This window comes from Papaver somniferum, unplaced genomic scaffold, assembly GCF_003573695.1.
Source record: "Papaver somniferum cultivar HN1 unplaced genomic scaffold, ASM357369v1 unplaced-scaffold_21, whole genome shotgun sequence".
Classification (NCBI taxonomy): Eukaryota; Viridiplantae; Streptophyta; class Magnoliopsida; order Ranunculales; family Papaveraceae; genus Papaver; species Papaver somniferum.
The window spans coordinates 15,464,840-15,487,410 of record NW_020631041.1 but is presented as its reverse complement, the minus strand read 5'-3'; the positions used below and the strand labels follow the sequence as shown (position 1 = coordinate 15,487,410).

General features: G+C 36.6%; 2 protein-coding genes across 2 annotated transcripts; both read right to left on the bottom strand.

Moving 5' to 3' along the window:
- Positions 1-8,779: 8,779 nt before the first annotated feature.
- Positions 8,780-9,883, bottom strand: LOC113339666. The gene is made up of 3 exons (XM_026584904.1): positions 9,767-9,883; positions 9,050-9,706; positions 8,780-8,839 (listed from the first exon to the last, which is right to left on the bottom strand). The coding sequence occupies exons 1-3, from the start codon at positions 9,881-9,883 to the stop codon at positions 8,780-8,782; spliced, it is 834 nt and encodes a 277-aa protein (XP_026440689.1).
- A 4,056-nt stretch (positions 9,884-13,939) lies between these two features.
- On the bottom strand, positions 13,940-20,782 carry LOC113340242 (LRR receptor-like serine/threonine-protein kinase ERECTA). The gene is made up of 27 exons (XM_026585450.1): positions 19,940-20,782; positions 19,398-19,536; positions 19,221-19,292; positions 19,024-19,095; positions 18,855-18,926; positions 18,701-18,772; positions 18,547-18,618; positions 18,378-18,449; positions 18,216-18,287; positions 18,055-18,123; positions 17,858-17,929; positions 17,681-17,752; positions 17,478-17,549; positions 17,304-17,375; positions 17,134-17,205; positions 16,976-17,047; positions 16,692-16,763; positions 16,533-16,604; positions 16,368-16,439; positions 16,204-16,275; positions 16,031-16,099; positions 15,855-15,926; positions 15,686-15,759; positions 15,467-15,595; positions 15,042-15,389; positions 14,590-14,960; positions 13,940-14,501 (listed from the first exon to the last, which is right to left on the bottom strand). The coding sequence occupies exons 1-27, from the start codon at positions 20,028-20,030 to the stop codon at positions 14,130-14,132; spliced, it is 2,958 nt and encodes a 985-aa protein (XP_026441235.1). The 5' UTR covers positions 20,031-20,782; the 3' UTR covers positions 13,940-14,129.
- Between the last annotated feature and the right edge of the window lie 1,789 nt (positions 20,783-22,571).

Here is a 22,571-nt window from a genome sequence, read left to right as displayed (position 1 = left end):
AATAGTACCGCTTCGCATGATACCTATGTGTGCGATATTTAACCCCTACATTTTGCCTCTTCTCTTAGCGATCATTATTATAGAAAGAGCGATGAGAGAAACTGCTCTTATAATCCTCTTCGCACCTTTTATGCGATTTTCCGCACCTTATCAACTTTTCATATTCCTTAACTGACAATATTCCGAGATCTCGGACTTTATTCCTCCATGTGTCGTTCTTATCGTTTTACTTTTGGACACGTTGCGATTAATCCCTGCAACTGTCACTGCATATCCTTTCACTCATTAATGTATTCATAAAAGTGAAACGAAATCCTTTATAAGCCCCCTTCTCGTTTTCATTCCTTTCTTTTTACCTTCTTCCTTCAACCTCTGCAACCTTTTTTTTCTTACTGTGGTTATTTTTCCGTTCGATCTTGAACCTTAATCTTTCTTCATTCCAACTGTTGCTTCTGTTTCCCATCTATTGTATTCTCTCGCCCCTTTGATCATCTTGTCTATCTTGACTGCTTTGATATTTATAATCCCATTCTAGAAGAACAACAATGGGGCACAAGCCAGGTTGGAGAATGGTAGAACAGTTTGATAGGTTATAGGTCGAGCTCAGGGATAAAGGTTTCACATTATCTGTTCCTCCTTCATCAGGGCCTACTCTAACACTTTACCCTAAATGGTTCAAGATTGATCAATGGAATGATCAGAAAACCATCATCTCTGTAGGGAAGCTTCTCGCTGGTCTGCCTATCCCTCTCTTGGATCCGCGAATTCCTCTGTTTTATAAAATCCTATCCCACGATAAATTTAAACGTGCGATTTTTCAGCTGAGCGGGGACGTTATAAGGATTATGGTGGAGTTCTCTCGTCGTGCAGCTGGATTAGGATCCCTTTATCCTAGAGAATACAGGAATAAAACGTATGCTGACTTAGAAATTATTTCTACCGATTATATTGTTGATAGCTTCTTTGCTAACTACGAAGTGGTGATTATGAAGTCTGAGTCATCTCGTTGAGTTGTTCGTCTGTCGAGGAAAGATGGCCTCGTATAACATGAAAGGATTATGCGAGATGTTGATTTTAATGATAAGACAAATCGCACTGCACGGAATTCTAATGACAATCGCTAGGATGTTTATCATGTTATTCTTGAGGGTCCATATATCACCGGTTATGGTCCTGAGGGTTTTTCGCTCTGCTCTCCTTGGGAGTTTAATTTGATTGAGGAGGAGAAAGTGGTGTATATGTCTTTCTAACCTTTTCTCCTTTATCAATCTTTCTTTATTTTACTTTCCTTTTTTCTCCGTTTCACTAGTTTCTTCATCTCCAGATTACCAAGCTGAAGAAGGATTATAATGCTCACAAGAAACAAAGCACACTGGAAGCTCTACGTTCGATCACCGATGAAGTAAGAAATACTTTTAATTTTATTTTAACAATATTGTTGCCTTTATTTCTTATCTTTATTTGTGTGTGAAGGTGGATGGGCTAGATATTGGTGGCACTGATGATAAAGATTCTTTTGAGGGTGAGAAAGAGATTTCTAGTCGCACAAAGCTTAAGGGGAAAACCGTTGCTTCCAAGTCTTTTGCGAAGAATGTCAGCAAGAAGACTAATCCCAATAAGAGGAGAAAGACTTCTTCTATTACCTCGTCTCCTAATCCTTCAGTTCCTCATTCTTAGGGAAATGAGCTAACATTCCCTGATGAATCTATTTCAGCTTCCCCCATGACCCATCTATCTCTCATCTTCAAAGATTCCTTCGCATCTGCTGGTAATGATAACTTAGTTCGCACCTGCCAAATGATTTCTTTCATATATGATGCTCCCACTTTGAGTCATGAATCTCTGCGAGGATCTGCCTCAGCCATATCTCTAGAGTTCCTATTTGCTATGGCTTCCATGGTATGTCTTCTCCTTTTGCTTAGATAAGTTTAAGCTAATGTTTCTTCTTTACTATTCTGAATTCCTTTGTCTTTTGATCCTTACAGGTGGCGCGATCTTCTCATGATGTTGCCTCTGACTCTCACAGGAAGAATTACTCCTTGGAGGTTGAGTGTGTGAAGCTTAAAGGGGATCTTTTGAGCAAGACGCAGGAGGAAGATACTCTTCGTCAGAGGAACAATCAGTTAATAGGTGTGTTTCTTTTCGCTCCCTCATACCTTGTGAATTTTTGTTGTGTCTTCATATTATTTTTTTATTACTTAAACCTGCAGAGCTTTATAATTTAAATGAAGAGGCGGTTAGACTTCCTGATGATAATGACGCCCTTTTAGAGCTTCTTAACGCCTCGTTGGACAATTTTCCCATGCGTGGTCTAGAGAATCTTAGCCGGAAGGAATTGAGTCTAAAATACGAAGCCCTTATTTGTGATCATATACCATTATTAAATAAGACTTTTCAACGTCGCGCCCATGAGGATAAAAAGAGAATTAGAATTTTAGAAGCCAAAAAAAATACTCTTATAACTGAAAAATATCAGGTAACCGCTAATGGTGTGAAGGCTTTGAAGCAGTTTCATGAGGCTCAACTCAAGATTCAGATAGAAAGGGATCGTGCCATAAGTGATAGGGATACTCTTCTCGCTCGTGAAAATACCATCTGCCATAGATTTTCTCCTTTGCCCGATTATAGAGAAATAACAGAATGGGATTTCAAAACTAGGGCAGATGGTCTTTTAGGGGACTTGGTTGAGAATCGAATTTCTGTTTGGGAGAATCATCTTCAACGGCTCCGGCGGTAATAAATCTCACATCTTCGGAAAATGAACTTCATGTGAAACCTGCATTCATAATTACCTTTTCATATTCTTCAAGCGAGAGTTTTCTTCTACTAGCTCTTCTGATTAAAAAAATGTTTTATCTTATTGTGGTCTTTCTATTGATCCCTTTAATCCCTATTCTCCTCCTCCTCCTGTTTTAAATTTAGAAGTTAATGCTAGTCAAAAGGATTTTAATCAGTTTGGGTTTTTCTTAGAAGTTCAATCAAATTTGGGGTCATTTTCAAATCCTATAGAAGAGAAAAATGTCTCCATAATGAAGTCTGCTGATGAAGGAAAACAGTGGACTCAGGTATTTTTCATAAGCTTAATCTCTTTTCTCACTGCTATTTTACTTGAGTCAGATATTGTGTTGCTAATTGGTCTGGCTGTCATATCTTTCACATGTTTTTATGATTAGTATAATTCTTAGCTGAGCATATACATAAACATATTCTGGGTCTTTGTTCAAGTTAATTTAGAGTTTTAATTTTATTTGTGTTGTAATTTCTGTGCTGTGAATTCTGAATTTGATTGCCTATAGATTAGTAAACATGTGCTGTGAATTCTGAATTTGATTACTAATAGATTTTAATTAGACTAACTAGTTTTTCTTTAGCCTGTTTATCCTTTTCTAGTAATTATTGAGCTCTAGTATAAATCAGTCTGTTGTTTTTTAACAATGAAAATTATTGCTTGGAATGCACAAGGGTGTGATACGAAGAAAACTAGGCAACATCTAGATCACATAATACAAACACAAAAACCAGAAATCTTATTTTTGTCCGAGACAAAGTCTCAAAGGCATTATCTTAAAACTCTTCTGACTGACTATCCAAATTGGTATTTTGTTGATCCTATTGGTAAAGCAGGTGGTCCTGCTTTGGCATGGGTCGACCGTTTTCGTTTTGAAATTGTGCACTCTAACATAAATATGTTAAGTGTGCTGATAAAAAAAAAAAATTTATGATAAAGTTTGGCTTTTAACAGCATTTTACGGTAACCCATATAAACCTACGAAACTAGAGTCATGGGAATACTTAGAAATTTTATCCTCTAGGATAACACACTCTGGTATGCCTTGGATTGTAATTGGAGATTACAATCAAGTCTTGATTCCACATGAAAAGTTGGGGGGCTTTCCCTTCAATAGTATGGAAGCTGAGCCTTTTAAGAGGCTGCTTCAAAGGGATGGTTTATTGGATTTATGATTTCAAGGAAATGCTTTCACTTGGAATAACCATAGCGAAAGCATATAAAATATTCAGGAAAGGCTTGACAAAGCCTATATAAATGATGAATGGATATCTCATTTCCCTGAATCTTTTTTAACTCACTTGCCTTCCTTTGGTTTTGATTACAGCCTAATTAGACTGGATTTTTTTTCTTCCTCAGCTCGAAATCAAAACTTTCCTTTTAAATTTTTCGATACCTGGTTTAAAGAAAACTTATGTATTCAATTAATAACCAACACTTGGAATCCTTCTTTACTTAATGTCATTGATGTTGTGCTCGAGAACCTTAAAATCTTAGGCGAAAACCTTACTTCTTGGCGCAAAGATACTTTCGGAATTCCTGACAAGAAAATAAAAAATTTACTAAAAAGTATTGAGAGAATTCAGTCTTCTAGTTATTACCACAATAAACAGTTGCATTTAAATCATAAACTTTTAGAATTAGAGGACATGTATAACACTCAAGAGGAAATCGTTAAGCAATTGTCAAGAGACAATTTTGTAAAACTAGGAGAAAGAAATACTAAGTATTTCCACATAAAAACTTTAAAGAGAAGAAAACGTAACCAAATTGATTGCCTTTTAAACCAAAATGGGGAAATTTTGAAACAAAAAACTCAAATTGTGGAGGAACTGAAAACGCATTTTGAAACTCTGTTCACTGTCTCTCCTACTATCCCTGACCAAGAGCTTATGAATCTTATTCCTAAGGTCATTTCAGAGCAGGACAATGAGGATTTACTACGGATTCCAACTTCAGACGAAGTTTGGATGGTAGTAAAATTAATGAAGTCAAATAAATCACCAGGGCCAGATGGTTTCCCGGTGAGTTTTTTTTAAACACAATTGGTCTCTAGTTGGGAATCAAATAGTTGCAATAATATAAAATGTTTTGTAACAAAAACAATTACCCAAAATTAAATGAGACCTTTCTTTTCTTAATTCTTAAAATAAAACAACCAAAATCCCCTGGTGATTTCAGACCAATAGGGTTGAGTAATACCCCTTATAAAATTCTATCTAAACTTCTAGATAATAGATTGAAAATTCATTTAGAAAAAATGATTTCACCTTTCCAGTCGGCATTCTTGTCTTCCAGACAAATTGATGATAATATTGTGGTGGCACATGAAGTGGTCCACTCAATAAAGAAAATGAAAACAAAAAAGGGAGGATTAGGCATCAAAATAGACATGTCCAAGGCGTTCGACAGAGTCAACTGGAATTTAGTAAGGATTGGTGTAATCTAATCCATCAATGCGTCTCGACTGCCTCAATCGCATTTCTTCTAAATGGTTCGCCAGGTGATTTTTTCACTCCTACGAGAGGGTTAAGGTAAGGAGATCCAATATCTCCTTACCTTTTTCTATTATGCATGGATGTTTTCTCTAGGCTCCTTTTTGCAAAGGAGAAAAGCAAACATATAATTGGAATTAAAATTTATAGACATAGTACCCCAATCTCTCACCTTCTTTTTGCAGACGACTGTCTGCTTTTTTTTCTAAAGAAAGTCTTGTTAACTGTAAAAACCTTTTAAATATAATTAACCAATTTAGTAGTGCCTCGGTCAAGCTAATAAACTTCTCTAAGTCAGGTATTTTCTTTAGTAAAAGAATACATTCTAGACACCAAAGAATCATGATTAAACTGATGAAGATTAAGAAAATTAGTATTACAGACTCCTACCTAGGTGCTCCTTTATTTGTTGATAGGTCAAAAATTAAGACTTTTGATAAAATTGTTACAAATATGGAACATAAAGCTCAAATTTGGAATGGTACAACTTTAGTTCAAGCTGGTAAAAAAGTCCTAATTAAATCTGCTTTATCTAGTCTGCCAATATATCAAATGGGTTGCTTTTCCCTACCTATAAAAATCACAGATAAAATTGATGCAGTCTAAAGGGACTTTTGGTGGGGTAAACAGAAAAATTCAAAGGGTTATTATCCCATTAGTTGGGGCTTTATGTGTGAACCAACTGAAGTAGGAGGTCTAGGGTTTAAGGAAGCAAACAAAATGAATAAAGCAATGATTACTAAATTAGCATGGAGAATTACAACTCAACAAAATACCCTTTTAGGCTCTGTTCTGAAGAAAAAATACTTTTAAAATACTACCATTTTCCATTTCAAAAAACATTATAATGCTTCGTGGATATGGAGATGTTTTATGCAGTGAGTTTCTTTAATTCTCAAATATAGCTGCTGGGAGGTAGGCGATGGTAAGTCTATACACATTTGGACAGATAAATGGGTCACAGGTATGGCACAAAACCTCATAACTTATTATGGTAATCAACAAAACCTTTTACCACTTGTATCTGAGTTGATAGACTCAAATACCAAAAAGTGGAATGTAATGAAAGTCCGAAGTAGCTTTGCACCAGAAATTGCAGATAGGATTCTAGGAAATAGAATTTTTACTAACCAAAAAAGGTCACTGAAACAAGATAGACTAAGATGGCTTCTTACAAATGATGGAAATTTCACTGTTAAATCGATGTACAGAAAACTAAAACATCCTTCGATTAATAGCATTAACTCGGATATTACTTCCTTCTGGAAATGTTTTTGGAAGTTAAAGGTATCTGAAAGAATCAAAATCTTTTTGTGGAAGTGTATACACAATTCCCTTCCTATTAGAAAAAAACTAGGTGAACACAGAGACAATATAGACATGAAATGTATCTTTTGCGAGCATAATTGTGAGTCTTTAAAGCATCTATTTTTTTATTGTCCTTATGCTAAATCAGTTGTATTGTTACCTCCTATGGTAGGAACAAGTTTAAGTAGAGATATAAGCTCTTCCTTTGCTCAAATGTATGATAACTGATTAGCATGGGTATATGACAACTCAGCAATAGAAATCATGACCCCAAAATGTTGGTTGATTTGGAAAGAGAGATGTCTAAGAATCTTCCAATCCAAATCGACTACAAGTATTCAACTTTCTCTGGCTATTCAGAGACACCTGGTATTTTGGTCTCCCCTGAGACAAGTAAATTAGGGAGTAAACTCTAACTCCTTTGTTGTTTTACGAAATCATACAAACATACAATTTAGTGGTTGGTCAAAACCTCAGGCAAACCATCTTAAAATTAATTTAGATGCATCCTGAATTGATGTTATTTCTCCTGCTGGATATGGTATAATTGTGTGATGTGACACAGGTAATGCATTCCAAGCTACATCTGGGAATTTCAGGGCCTCCACAGCAGAAGAAGCAGAGGCTTTGAGCATGCTAGAGACAGCAATCGGGGCAAACAGTATGAACTTAAAGGATTTTTGGATGAAAGGTGATTTCCAGAGGATAAACTTCTATGCTCAGGACAAGCAAAGTAATATTTTTTGGAGAAATCAGGGCATAGTCTCAGAAGCACTAAAAATACTGAAGACATGTGACAATTTTTTGGCCTTTATATTTACAAAGAGGCAATGTAATAAAGCGGCAGACATTTTGGCTAAAGAAGCGCGAAAACAATAAATTCACAAATGACAATGGTCGGTGATGCCTCAGTTTTTAAATTATGTTCTAATTTCGGGTTTATGTTCTTCTAGTTCAGTTGCTATATTAAGTTTACAGAATAGAGATAACATCATGTTGGTAGACACCAATATCTCTAATCAGGTAGAAGATATAAGGGTAACCAACATTTTAGATCATCCTGTGTAATCCTTTTTTCGTATCAATATAAGTAATGTTCAAAAAAAACAAAATTGATGTACCCCTTATCCAAGTGTGTTTGGTGGATATTTCAAATACTATATATTTTGGTTAAATGAAAAAAAAAGAAGGATTTTGGAAGATTTCTGTGATATGAGAAGGTGCTTAAATTGATTTTAATGACTCCTAATTGCAACCTTTTTCAGACAATCAAACTTTCATCTATGAAAAACCCCAAACTAAATCCAATTCAAACACTAAGTCAATCAAATTTTGCGTTTACAGAGCCACTGTCGGTATTGTATTCATCCGACAAAACAATACCGAAAGTACTGTCGGTATTGTATTCATCTGACAAAACAATGCCGAAAGTACTGTCAGTATTGTATTCATCAAAGAAAACAATATCGAATGTTAACCTACTGCTGAAATTCAAATTCGATTTTTTTTTTATTTAAATACAATTTCGACTTTTTTTTTGATAACCTAGATGGTTTTGATTCAAATCATTTTGATTATCATAATTTGCGTCGCTATTCAAAATGATATTTTTTGATAACCTAAATCAAAAATCATTAGTTATGATTCGAGTGATTTTTTTGATGGAGAAGAAAAGTGAAGGGGATACTAAAAAGGATAGCTTTTTAGTTTTTCTTTTTAATTTTTATTAGGATAAGGATAATATGGTTATTTCACACCTAAAAAGAAGGATCCCTTAACCAAAGAACAACCCTATTTAACATTCAGTATCCCCAGTTTGTGGAGATATCCTCAACTGCGCCTTCATTATAAAGCTCCTCCGAATTCAATGAAGAAAAAATTGTGTCTGCGCCGTAATGCAGATGATGTACTCTTAGTCCACCCACTGAAGCTTCAAAACCATGAAACAAATGCCTCTTTACAGATCTATCAATTAAAATACTGCGCAATGGAGGAAAACAATTTCCACAACTCTGCAGCGAGCTGACCGATCAGCTAGTTTATAAGGTATTTAATAAGCAAGTTTCAGATTTGCTGAGTTATTGTTGGGTACAGCTATATTGGCAACTCGAACAAAAACATATTATAGCCAAGTCAAATGTTAAGAGGCTAACCATAGACATCTATTAAATCTAATGTAGGGGAACATTCATAATTCAGGCCAAATTGCCATTTTGGCTAGCTTCACAAAAGAAAAATGCTGCAGGATCTAAAACAAATAACCAAGTTCATGATACTAAGTAAGAAAACAGTGTCAGAAAACTGCACAACAATTTGAAGAATTGTCCTTCAAAACATAGCATTATTCTGGTTTTTCAGGTGCAATAAAAAAAACAAGAACATGCCCAAACATTTGAAACATCAAGAAAGAAATCTATTGGCAACATTTTGGTTTGTTTTCTTTTGTGGCAGAGCGTACCGTCGCATTCTTCTCAGAGTACTTGTGATCATAATCTGCTTCTTTTGCTTCTGCTGACCTCAATCGGTTAGTAGTATCTTTGCGAGGCGAATGTAAGCTTTCAACATAGATAGTAGTGCAAACTGAGTATGAGATCATACCACCAAAGACCATGAGTGCCTTAAATGTTTGACGCTCTGAATCATACAAACCCATATTAAAGGCACCGTCTCTATCAAATGCTAAAAGAGACTTGCCGTTCTCAAAACACCGCAAGGGTATCAGATATCCAACGTACCCAAAAACCTTCTCGACATCAATGGTAAAAAGCATAGTCCAAGAATTTTCCTCTCCATAGTTCGACAACTCCCTTAAATCGACTCTGAGCTTAGACATATGAAGTAAGCAGAGAGACCCTTCCAAGACGCACAAATTCGTATGAAATCTTTCATCCAAAGGGTTGGGAAGTTGAATCTCTGCGAATTCTTGTTTCTCAAAATTAAAAGACAAAATGACTTTAGAGACCACTTGCCCTGACTTACGAAATGCAATCCAATGAATAGCTCCATTAACCGGAAGCCGCCCCATATCGGGTACTTCTTGAAGCCGCCCTGCGAGTTCTTGGCACGCCAGATTATAAGGTATCTTCTTCGTTGGTCCCCATGAATTAGACCCTCCCTATATATACACACAAGTGCGACACCAGAACTTATCGTCATCACCCGCCAGACACAATACTTTAAAGTCATCAATCCTTTGGTCATAACCAAACCCATCTTCTATATAATCTGGTTTACCAACAATCCGAGCAGGTGGCAATTTCCTATACTCTCCGGTAGATGGATTCCATATCATAACAACGTCTATTAGGCTTTGTTTCATGCGTACCAAATACCCTGGACAAAGACAAACTAAACCATCTAGGGCTGCACAAGACCCGGTCCATTTTACCTGTACCGACCAGGAACCGGAAAAACCGGACTCGTATCGAACCGGACCCGGAGTAGACGGGACAGGTACCGGTTCTTAAAACTGAGAACCAGAGTAGGCCGGTACTGGTACTGGTTCTGGGGTGAGTCCCGACCTGTCCCGGCCCATATGTCCCGGTTAATTATAGTCGTAGATTTTTTTGGGAATCTTACATCCTGACCGTCCCTCCTAGGTATAACCCTATCTCAGTATCTCTAATTTCTATCGACTTTCATTACAGTTTTCTTTTTTTTTTCTTCTCTGAAGAGCAGCAGTCGTTCTTCACTACCATTCATGATTCACCAGTGACCAGTCATCACCATTATCGATTCGTTAAGGTATAAACTAGGATACTTGCTCTTCTTCTTCTTCTTAGATTTGTAAGTTACTTGTAACTCTCATGGGATTTGAAATCGACTATGGAATAAACTAGGGTTTGAAACTTTGAATCGTGTGATACTGGGATTTGAAATCGATTTAAACTAGGAGTAACAATTGTTTTGTTACTATTAAGAATCTAAGATTGAAATAGGGTTTGATTTGAAATTGAATTAGGGTTTGATTTGAGATTGAATTAGGGTTTTTATTTTGTGTTGTGTTGGTTGAGTTAAATGGGTAGTGACTAGTTGTTGCATGTTGGTTGAATTAGGATCTGACTTGTTTTTCGTTTATGGTAGAAATTAGGGAAAGTATTACTCCTGGTCCTGGAACAGTTTTGATTATCTTAGCTGGAAGGTTCAAGGGTAAAAGGGTTATATTCTTGAAGCAACTCCCATCTGGATTGCTCTCGTTACTGGTGAGGCTTCTTCACCCATTTTAATTTATCTATAGGCAATTTTCTATTTTCAATTTCATACATACAGTGTTGACTGATTTATGTGATTCCGTGTATACCCATGTTGAGATTTGATAAGCAGTAGACAACTAGACATGGATATATGTTAGTTTTTGTTTTTATCAATTCCATTCCCAAAATCTGTGATGTTGAGTTGAGTTATTGTATAGTTAAAATTACTTAAGCTAATTTGGCTTATCGTTATATGGGGTTTATAAAAAAAAAACTATGAAAATCTAATGTACTGTTGGAACTGCTGTTTTTGATTGTTTGTTGTGAATTTCAGTTTAGTTAGATTCTGAAGTATATGCAATTTATGCTATTGCTAGTGGTTGAAGATTATGTGATAACACAGCTCGGTGTGCTGGTAGTTACAAGATTTGAAGCTAGTGAAATGTTATTGGTGGGTGATTTTTCGTGTAGTTGTATTTGTTTGTATCATGTCTTTTCTGTTGCTGTGCATCCCATACCTAGGTGAATCCATGTAAAAAAGTTCATGGATTAATTTTGTTAGTTCTGTTTAATTGTTTTCATTGAAAGTATGCAATTGTGTATTTAGTATGCAATTGTGTGTTGTCTTTTTTAATTGTATTCATTGAAAGTCAGATATGATGTTTTGATGTAGTTGTATGTGGTTAATTTTGTTAGTTCTGTTTACTTAACTTGCATTGCATCTTTGATTAATTTTGTTAGTCAGATATGTTGTTTTGAAGTCTATAAGGCTAATATACTGCATATAATGTTCTTTACTTCTCTTGCAGGCCTTTGAGGTGCTAAATGGGGAAGCGCAAAGCACCAGATGATTCCAGTAATAGCATTCTTGTTGTTAGTGTAAGACCAAAAGAAACTGTTCCTACACCAAGTTCAACTCAAACTCCAAATACAACTGAAGTTGGATCATCCTCTCAAGCTGCATCTAACACATATGATGGAACTGAACCTACGCCAATAAGTACAACTGAAGTTGGTGACAGCAAAAAGAAGCATGGTAAAGTGAGATCTAAAGTTTGGTTGGAGATGACCAGGATAAGTGACGTTCAAGCTGAATGTCATCATTGCAAGGGATTGTATGCTGCTGACAATGACGTACATGGAACTTTTGGATTACATAAGCATTTGAAGAGATGCCTTAAAAATCCAAACAGGAAGGTAGAGAAAGACAAGGGACAACAAACTCTGTTGATGCCACCCCCAAAACCAGGTGAAGATGTTAAACTTGTTGCTCATTCTTACAGCTATGAAAAGTTAAGAAGGGCTCTTGTTGAGTGGATAATCAGGGATGAAATAGCTTTTAGAGCAGTAGAAGGGTCAGGTTTTGTGGCAATGATGCAGGTGTCAGAGCCTAGATTCAAGGTTCCAGGGTGTATGACAATTTATAGGGATGTATTGAAGATGTATGTACAAGAGAAGAATAGCCTAAAAACTTATTTCTTGACATCTAAGCAGAGAGTATCTTTGACAACGGACACATGGACATCACCAATTAATTATAACTATATTTGTGTAACCGTTCATTATGTTGATCAGAACTGGCAAGAGATATATTAGCCATGCCTGTGTCTTCAGTGGCCTCTGAATCAACTTTTAGCACCGGGAAGCGCGTGCTGACTCCATGGAGAGCTTCTATGTCTACAAGGACAGTCGAAGCATTGCTCTGTACACAAAGCTTTCTTCAAAAGCCCATTGCTCTTGATCTTCTATGTGACTATATACCTGATGATGCTGTTGAAGATGAGGCAGGTAATATATTAGGTTTTCTTCTATTTAATAGAACTTACTTTTCAAGTTTTCTTGTATTACTTGCTTACTTTCTTGTTTACTTTTTTGTTCCATGTTGCAGCCATATGGGATTCTCTGCTAAAAGAAGCTTGATGTAAACTCCGAGAAGTCCCCCATCCTTTGCAAGGATTTCTTTTCATTTCTTGTCGCAGACTTATGGAAATGTTGTTTTTAGTACTATGTGTTAATGTTGAACTTTGAACTTAAAGTGTGATACACTTATTCTGTGATGTTTTAAACCTTTGTTATTTTGAACTTTGTAATGTTGAACTTAGTCTTAGACTCTTAGGTTGTTACTTTACTGTCATACATACTATATTACTGTGTGTTTCAAAATTCAGGTAAAAAAAACGGTACCGGAGTGGAACCGGACCGGTTTTAACGGGACAAGTACAAGTCCAGGTACAGGTCCTCAAATTGAAGAACCGGTCAACTCCGTGTACAAGTACCGGTTCCAACAAAAAACCGGACTGTACCGGCTCATGTGTAGCTCTAAAACCATCGCAAGAACCCCAAAATCCAACTCCAGTATTGTTCTCGGATTTAAACGGGTATTTTACATCAGTGAGATTCTTTCTACTTGTTATTACTTATTTTCTGCTAGATACACTAAATGTTGATGGATCGTAAGTTATGGTGTAAATGTTCTTCTTAGACGGATTTAAGGAATAAAGCATGAATTTAAACCTGTTCAATTCTACTGCATGCTTCAAATGCAATCTAACAAACCTAGAGTTTCCTTTCAATAACTTATACCAATCCTTGCATACGCACCTGAACCTCCCAATCGATTTCACAGGCAACCTAACAACGATGTTTTCTACGATTTCCTCCGGAAATTCGTCAACAACCATCACTGAAAATTAAACATTTTGACTAGAACAATCAATACAAGAAACAAAAAATAAACTTAGGAGATAAATGAAATATACTGAATTAGAAGGGAAAATGAAGAGAAAGGAGAGAATCAACTGACCTTTCTTTGCCACTGTTCTGAACTCCATTTGCTTCTCTGATAACAAAAGGTCTACACCAAATGAGATTAGAGTAGTTTACAGAGAAAACCCTAACGTTTTTTTTTCTTTTTCCAAAAATCAAATTTTGGCTCCATCAACATTGTGGGCGTCGTGGTTATAATGGTTTGGCCCAATGTTTCCAATTATGGTTGAGATTCTTTTGGGATTCTTAATTTCTAATTGGTCCAGAGAATATACATGGCATTAATTTTAAATTTTATTTTTTATACCACAAAAAATATATTTAAATTAAGCGATAAAAATATATGGCAGTAATAATAAAAATATACGGCAGTAATATTTTGGCCCGGGTAGAGAAAAACGTTTTTGGTCCAACAGAGACTTTTAAGTGCGAATTGTAAAAAAAAATCCAAGGGAAAAGCATCATTTTCACTAGGTATCTTAAATACATATCTTACTGTGGATGGCTAGCTATCTAAATAGATATTTTTATACAACATATTCAGAAGATTTATGGATTTTCCGAGCTCGGATTAGACGTTCACTGGGTGTTTTGAGATATAAGCTCTCCAAATTTCAGAAAGAGTTGAGCATCTGAAGTACTAACAGATGCGCAGTACAACATGCCAGGGTTCTTAAGATTAGCATACTCTTCCATGTAACTGGGCACGTTGGATGGTGGTGGTGGAGGTCCTGAGCCTGGTGGAGGAGATTGTTTAACATCAGGAATGGGAACTAAGGATTCTAAAACACGAGTAACTTCGTGCATTTTTGGCCGGTCAAAGGGCTGTTTTTTAGTGCATAACAGGGCTAGTTGAAATAGCTTTTTCACTGCTGCAAGATCTTTACATGTGGAGGAGATTTCTGGATCGACTGTTTCCATTACTGCATTGTTCGCAGTCTTGGACATAATCTACGAGTAAACGAATTTGTAAGTGATCGTTGGAACATAAAGTGCTATTTGCTAAAGAGTTAAGAAAGGGTTTAAAATGAAATTTTACCAGCTGGTGGAGGTTGGAGTCATTATCCACTGCTTTCCTCCCAGTAAGAAGCTCAAGCAGAACAATGCCAAAGCTGTAGATATCCGACTTCTCAGTGAGCCGAGAGGTTCTAGCATACTCAGGATCTATGTAGCCAATAGTGCCCATAATGTAAGTTGAAGTATGTGTTTTGGACACACACAAGCTCTTAGCAATTCCGAAGTCAGTGAGATGGGCTTCCAAATCCCTGTCCAAAAGTATGTTTGAAGATTTGACATCCCGGTGGATGATTCGAGGGCTGCAGTCATGGTGGAGATATGCTAATCCTTGAGCTGAGCCAAGCGCTATTCTAAGTCGAGTGTCCCAGTCAAGCTTCTTTTTCTTGGAAGGCCCTGTAATGCAAATATCACCAACCACGATCAAGCTAAAAGCCTAAAAGTGATTTGGGAAGACTACTACTTAGAAACACTTACCATGTAGGATATCCCATAGGCTACCATTCTCCATGTACTCATAGAACAGAAGATTCCCCGAGGAAGACAAAGAATATCCTTGGAGACTAACAAGGTTTCGATGTTTGATGCTTCCAACAGTTTCAAGCTCCGTCTGGAATTCCTTCAGGCACTGGGGGTAGTGAGAGTAGAGCCTCTTGATAGCCACTGGCCTGCAATTCTTCAGCACACATTTGTACACAGTACTTGATGCTCCGCATCCAATTATGTACTTCTCACTTAAATTCTCAGTCATCCTCATGATGTCTTCATACACATGAAGGGCCATGTTCATGTGAAGGATCACGAGCTTTGGTGAGGTATACGTAACTGCAGAAGTAAGGAGTTCTATGTATTAGCCCCTTGAATAATTGACCTGGGATGTTGTTTATTTGACGAATAAGTACCTGGTTTTTCCGGCGATCCTTCTGCAAAAGGTTTTGGATGGTGTGGTCGAAATGCTGCTAACAAGATAAGGAGAAGTAGAACAAGGGCACCCAATGCGATACCTAAGATGGCGGCTTTGGAGATTGGAGCTGCAAAAAACAAATGTGATGACTGATGAGGTCATAGGCCAAAGGAAATGAAATACAATACAAATCTTTGGCTATCTATTTGAAACTTACGTCTCTCTGGTGGATGAGATGTCTGGCATGGAGAACCAAGCCAATAACCACAAAGACTGGGATTTCCAATAAAGCTGGCAGAAAGATGAACTTGTGGTCAATTTAACAAAGACAAAAAGCCTATTTTCTGGTCATGACTACACGATATTACAAATGAATTTTCCCATACCTATCAAAACGAAACCTTGAGAAATTGTTACCAGTGGGAATATCACCGAAGAGATTATTGTAAGACACATTGCTGCATGAAAGAGAAAAGATTGAAGTTTCTATTAGTATCTCCAAAGGGCTTAGTTGTCCTATATTGTGTAAACAACATTAAATCGGTAGGGAGAGAAAACTTACAGCACACTAAGACTCAGACAAGATATTAATGGCACTACATCCCCTGTCAAATTGTTGTATTCTACTTTCCTGAAATTTTTTACACCCAAAAAGTTGAGTCACATCACCCAATGAACTTCTTACCCATTAAAAAATAAGCATCATGTCGGGAAAACAGAGAAGGGAGAACTCACAATGAATACAAATTCTGAAGCTGACCAAGTTCTTGAGGGATTAGACCAGTGAGACGATTCTGTGAAAGGTCTCTAGAATAGGAGTAGAATGGTAAGTTTATAATCTAGTAAATAACAAATAAAGGATAATGAAATCAAAATGCAAAAGTGGAAAGCTTTCTTACATCTCCAGGACACTCCTAAGATTGCCAAACTCTGACGGAATCCCTTCAGCTAAACGGTTCTTGCTTAAATTTCTATCACAAAAAACCGAAGTGTCAAGAGGAAGAAAAAATGGAGCAACACGGATGTAACTTGAAGAAACCTAAGCTCTGAGTATGAAAACTAACAGTGTAAGGAGATGCTCCAAGTCACCAATCGAAGAAGGTATAGGACCAGATATCTTGTTGTTCGAAAGGTCCCTGGAGAAACACATGCCATAAACTCGGAGATTAGATTGGAAGCAGCATTATGGCACAACGTAATTGTTGAAAAAGGTCTGCACTTACAGGGTATCCAAATTACCGATACGAGATAGCTCAATAGGTATTGGACCTTTAAAGCTGTTTGATGAAAGATTCCTGCACAGGATGATAAAACTGTGATCAGTTGAAGATACCTATGACTCTAAGAGAGTACGACTCAAATTTGAAATGATGCTCAAACTAAAAAACAGAATGCATCACTTATTTCAACTGTCATCAACAAGATTGACAGAAGCTCGGGGGTCAACATAGAGGGCCAGAACCCCAATTACGTGGTTATATAACTGATGAAAGAAAATGGTACTCACAAGTATGTCATACTCTCGAGCCTTTCGAAGGAAGGGGGAATAGTTCCATTCAGTTTGTTATTGTAAACATTGCTGCAAAGAAAAAGCTCAATGAGTCGATAACATCCACTTGCCCAAAATGAAACAGTTGTGCAACCAGGCTGAAGTCATATGCTTACAGGCTATTGAGATTAGTACAAGAGCTAAGATTAGCTGGGAGTGGCCCTTCAAGATTGTTGTTAGCAATATTCCTGCAAAATTGCTTGCATTATTAATCCTCCAAAAAAAAAAGAAGGTCTGCTTCAATCAAGATAGATTTGAAAAACACAAGAGTTTCAACAAAACTTACAAATCATACAAGTCGGTGAGCTGCCCAAGTTCAGGGGGTACACGTCCGCTTAGTTGATTATCATTCAACTCCCTTAAAGTGCAAAGTCAGAGTGTTAATTTTGAGAAGCATGTAATTCTATGTTGCAGTTATCAGATGTCGGAGTCAGTTGAAGCAACAAAAAATTGTACTCACAAGTAATGGAGCCTAGTCATGTTTCCCAACTCGGGTGGAATGCTTCCTGTAAGTTTGTTACTATGCAAGTACCTACAAGAATAAAGCCATATCGATTATATAATATGCACACTCCATATGGTATTGAGATTACTAGCCGTACGGACAAATGAATATTAGAAACATTTTTTAATCAATAAGGTAAACTAAGAAACCAAACTTACAGTTTTTCCGTGTAAGTCAAATTTCCCAAGATTGGAGGAATTAGTCCACTTAACAAGTTGCAGCTAAGATCTCTGCGGTAAATATAAAGTATTGAACACATCAATAACGATGAACAGGAGGTAATAACAGAATTTTGAGATATTAGCTCAACTGTCGATAAGACAAAAAGTGCTTACAAAACAGCAAGTGCCTGCATCAGACCAACGACAGATGGAATTTGCCCGGTGAGCCTATTTCCTTGTAGTGATCTTCCATTCAAAAAAAAAAAAACAGAAAAACGAGTGTTATCAGCTAAATCATATATAAGATAGACCCATAATCGATTTTTGAATGAAGAAAAGAAAAGAACAAAAAGAACACAAGGACTACATACAGTGTGGCCACTTGAAGAAAGCCAATGTTAAACGGAATCTCCCCAGTAAGCTGGTTGTAGGATAAATCCCTATCAAACAAAGAACGAAAGATCCGGGGATTAGTTAGAAACACAAACTTTAAATTTTCGAGAAATACATGAATGAGTTTACTGATACGTACAAGACCTGGAAGCCCGTACAGTTTCCAATATTCATGGGTATGCTACCAGTAAGACTGTTATTTCTTACATCACTGCAGAAGGTAAAACATGATGAAATTAGTGAAGAAAGCTCTTTGGAAAAAAGGTGTAGAGAGACTAATTGACAAAGCATATAAACTTACAAAAACCACAAGCCTGTTAACTGGCAGATATCCGAAGAGAGACTCCCTACCAAATTGTTCTCTCGCAATCCCCTGCATTACAAGACAAACCAGAAACAGTTATACCCTGGCCTACAAATAATTGCCCAAAACTAATTGCAACAAGAATAACGCGGATTCATAAACTTACAGATATTGTAGAACTTCATTCCAGTAGATAAGTCTAGGTATCTCACCACTAAGTTTATTTTGAGCCAGGTCCCTAGAACAAAGACCATTCATATTAGATTACAAAAAATCGAGAAGATAAGATTGGGGGAAAATGATATCTGGGTGAAACTTACAAGATTTTCAAGTTTGGAATCTGTGACAAAGTTGAGGGAATGGGTCCAATTAACTGATTGCTTTTCAAAATCCTGCAAAGAATTCCAATGTTAGATAAAATTGCAGAACAATAGACAATAAATTTGAACCACTCCTCAGGCAATAGAAGCTTACAATGTTTCCAATTCTTTCAACTTTGAAACTGAAAATGGTATGTCCCCATAAATCTCATTGAAAGACAAATCCCTGGCACGACGAATTGATAATCAGTTAATGGATACACGGAAGAAAATGCGATCGAGCAGTAGATGTCCAGCCACCCCACCAACCAAACTCTACTTACAGGGTCTGCAGAGATGAGCATTCACCAATCTCATCCGGAATTTGTCCAGAAAGATGGTTCCCTCTCAAGTCACTGTACATTACAACAAGAATCCATAAGCATGACAAAATCGAAAGAGTTCCAACTCAAAGAAAGTATTCTCTAGTACTAGTTTGAAGAATCAAAACAAAAGAAAGAATAGGTTGAACAGTACATACATAGAAACTAGTCCTTTCAGATTACCAATAGATGGTGATATCTCCCCACCGAGATTCAAACCGGAAAGATTACTGTAATCCAAGCAAACAAACAACAAACAGATCATTAAAATCCAAGATTAACTGGCCATGATATCAAATGTGACATTGAGTAGAGTAGGGATACTAAAACATTACAGTGCCATGATATCAAATGTGACATTATCACAAATGATTCCTCTCCAAGAACAGTAATTATCAGATGAGGAATCAGTCCAGTCATATAACACATTATCCACATCTCTAAAAGATTTCTTGATATCCAACAATGTCCCTCCTTTACAACAACAAACAAAACAAAGAAAAATAATAATTAAAAAAAAAAAATTATTAGTCTAAGAATGTCTCAATCTTGTCTAACAACAAACACTAATGCTCCCAATTATTTAAACAACTAAAGATAAAATCAATGAATAGTTTAATAATGTAATGTACTGCTACTAAAAGATTTGATTTGTATAGAATACACCCAAAAAAAAATTCAAATTAGATTAGATTCACCAAGGAAAGCTAAATCATGTCAGTTTAGAAAACAACCAAGAACCCTTGACTTGGATTTTGGGGCTTTTAAGCCTACACCCAGAATCAAGAAATGCAGATGCAGTCCAATTTTAGTGAAATCAAGCACAAAAGAGTATAAGAAAGTTAGATGGGGAGGGGAAGAGGGAGGAGGAGCTCACCATTGTCTGAAGCAGGGGAACCAAAACTAGTACTGAAGCAACAACAAAACAGAAGCAGAACCAAAATTGTTGTTGGAATCACACTACCCATTGTAATTAGTCTCTGGATGATGTCAAGAACATTCACTTGTCTATTGTGACTAAACCCATCTTGAAGAATCTCATAACTGCAAACCCTTTTTCCTGTTTTATCACCCACCACCACTTTGCTTGTTCTTACTCAAGTTCCTCTCTAGTTCTTGTACTAGTATTATCTATCTATCTATCTCAAAATGCACAAAATGGGTCTTCAATCAAACACCTTGCTTGCTTTCATTGCACAATGGTAGTAGCAGTAGTACTCATTTTGAAGAGATAATGAAGGTCTTCTCCTCCTTATCCTTCTTCTCTAGTTCTTGAAGAGTATTATTAACAAACACCGAAAGGACCCTTTTCTGGTTGAATGATTTCAGAATCTGCAGAGTACTACTTGCAGTGAGACAGAGTGGGATGATTAGAGATTATAAATATCAATTTTCAAGGTTATCACGAAATAAGGATGAATGAGTAATGTATATTGTTACTGCTACTGTTACTGGCTTGTTCAATCACATCTCTTCTGTGACAGTGAGGGAGTGATGAGTGAATGGGTTTTGTTTTTGAGAAGAGAAGAATTATTTGAGAGAGAGATGAAGAGGGAGGTAGGTGTTAAAATAACGAGAACAAGAACTGCAATTTCTGGCTGGCTGTACAAAGAGAGACCTGCAACACACTAAACAGGACAACCCTCTCTCTCTTTTTTATCTCTTGCTAAGCTACTAGTTTGTGAGTTAACAGTAATCTTCTGATATTGGATGATGATGGTGGTTGACAATGACTACCTGGTCATCTGATAAATTTTTGGAGAACCCCACAGCTCTGTCTCTCTTTCTCTCTCACTATTAAAATCTCTGCATTCTCTGCCTGCTATTCTAACGGTGTTACTGTCATGGATGTAGATTTGGGGTTTAATTTGGTTACCGTAGCTTTACAGCGCGTTTGGATACAGATTTGTTTCTCCATAATTGGAAGTTAGAAGCAAATTATTTTGCTCCGCAAACAATTAATTTCTCGATTTTTAGAAATCCTTTTGAAATCTAACAATCAAACTAATTTTTGATTTTTCTGATTTCTAGAAATCGAAAAGCTATTTCTGATGTGCTACCTAAAAGTTAGCTTGTTTGGATAGCAAAAACAGAAATTAGAAGCAGAAAAAGAAAATTATTTCGCAGATGTTATTTTTTTACTTCTAAGAATCATTTTCAAATAAAATAAATCGGATATTTTAGGGTGTCACTAGTGATTTTATTAATATAAACTAATAAGTATTGTGTCTCACTTATTATTTAACTAATAAAACAAATAATAATAAAAAAAACTAAATATAATAACCGAGATTTGGAGAGAGAAAATGTGAGGGGCGGTCAAACATCACACACCAGCGTTTTTGCTTCAGCCTCCCGGTTCTACATCAAGCGCGCGTTTGTTATACTGCCTCAGTGAATAAACCCTCAAATTTGTTGGTTTGTCCATCCGTTTTTCATGTTTGTTGAGTCCATAATGGGGAAAAAATGAACATACTACAGGTTTGTTGAGTCCACGGGAACTGGTCTAAGGCTAAGTCATATGGGCTAGATTAGCAGAAAAGTGTTGCAGTTCAAAAAAACAAAAGGGTTGTCTATTTGTTAACACTAGTTCTCGCATTTGCTCGCACTTGAATTAGCAGTGTTGAATGGTTCAACGCCACAAAAATCACCTTTTTAATGAATAGTTCGGCGCTGGGAGATTCATTTTTTCATCCGATGGCTAAAATTGGTTGCGCTAAATCAAACAGCGATGGGCGCTGATGTGAACTCCTAATCAAACTGATAGATTAACACAGTCATAGGAGATTGTTCTAACTGACATGGACTGCTAATCTATCTGCTAGATTAGCACACTAACGAAAATGAAAATACCGGTATTATTCCGGAGAGAGGATGAATATCACACTAACGATATTTTCCGTTTATACAGAAATAAGCATCTAACCCATGGTCCCCATGACCCATACATATCGTACCTGATACACTGCCAAAAAAAGCAAACCAAACAAAAGTTTACTCGGGAAGGTAATCTGCCTCTCCTCTTTTCATTTCTCTTCGTCTGATCTGATGATCATCAAAAACTCCTCTTCAGAAACATCACCTCTGCGGGGCCCACTCGTTGCCTCCTTTTTTTTCTTACCGTGGGTCCCACTATCCTTTCACTGCATTGGAAGAAGCAGTTAAACGGAGTGAGAGATGTCAGTGATACATCCCTGTCTTCCTCCTTTTTAACTTTGTCATTAATTACTGCCACATAATTGTTCTTTCTTATTCTTTTGTTTATTTACTGGGGCTGGCTGGTAAAACTGGGTGCATGTTACTACACTTAGAAACTGATTTAACTGCCTAAAATCCATTACTGTTTTAGCTAGTTAATACGGTTAACCAACAACAACTAACAATGCTTGTGATTAAGTTTGTTTGGTAATTGTTGTTGGGGTGGTGGTTTAATACTGTTTTTGTCTCTGTACTTACACCAGTACTAGATGATGTGAGTGTATAGGGTATAGGACCATTCATGTTTATGG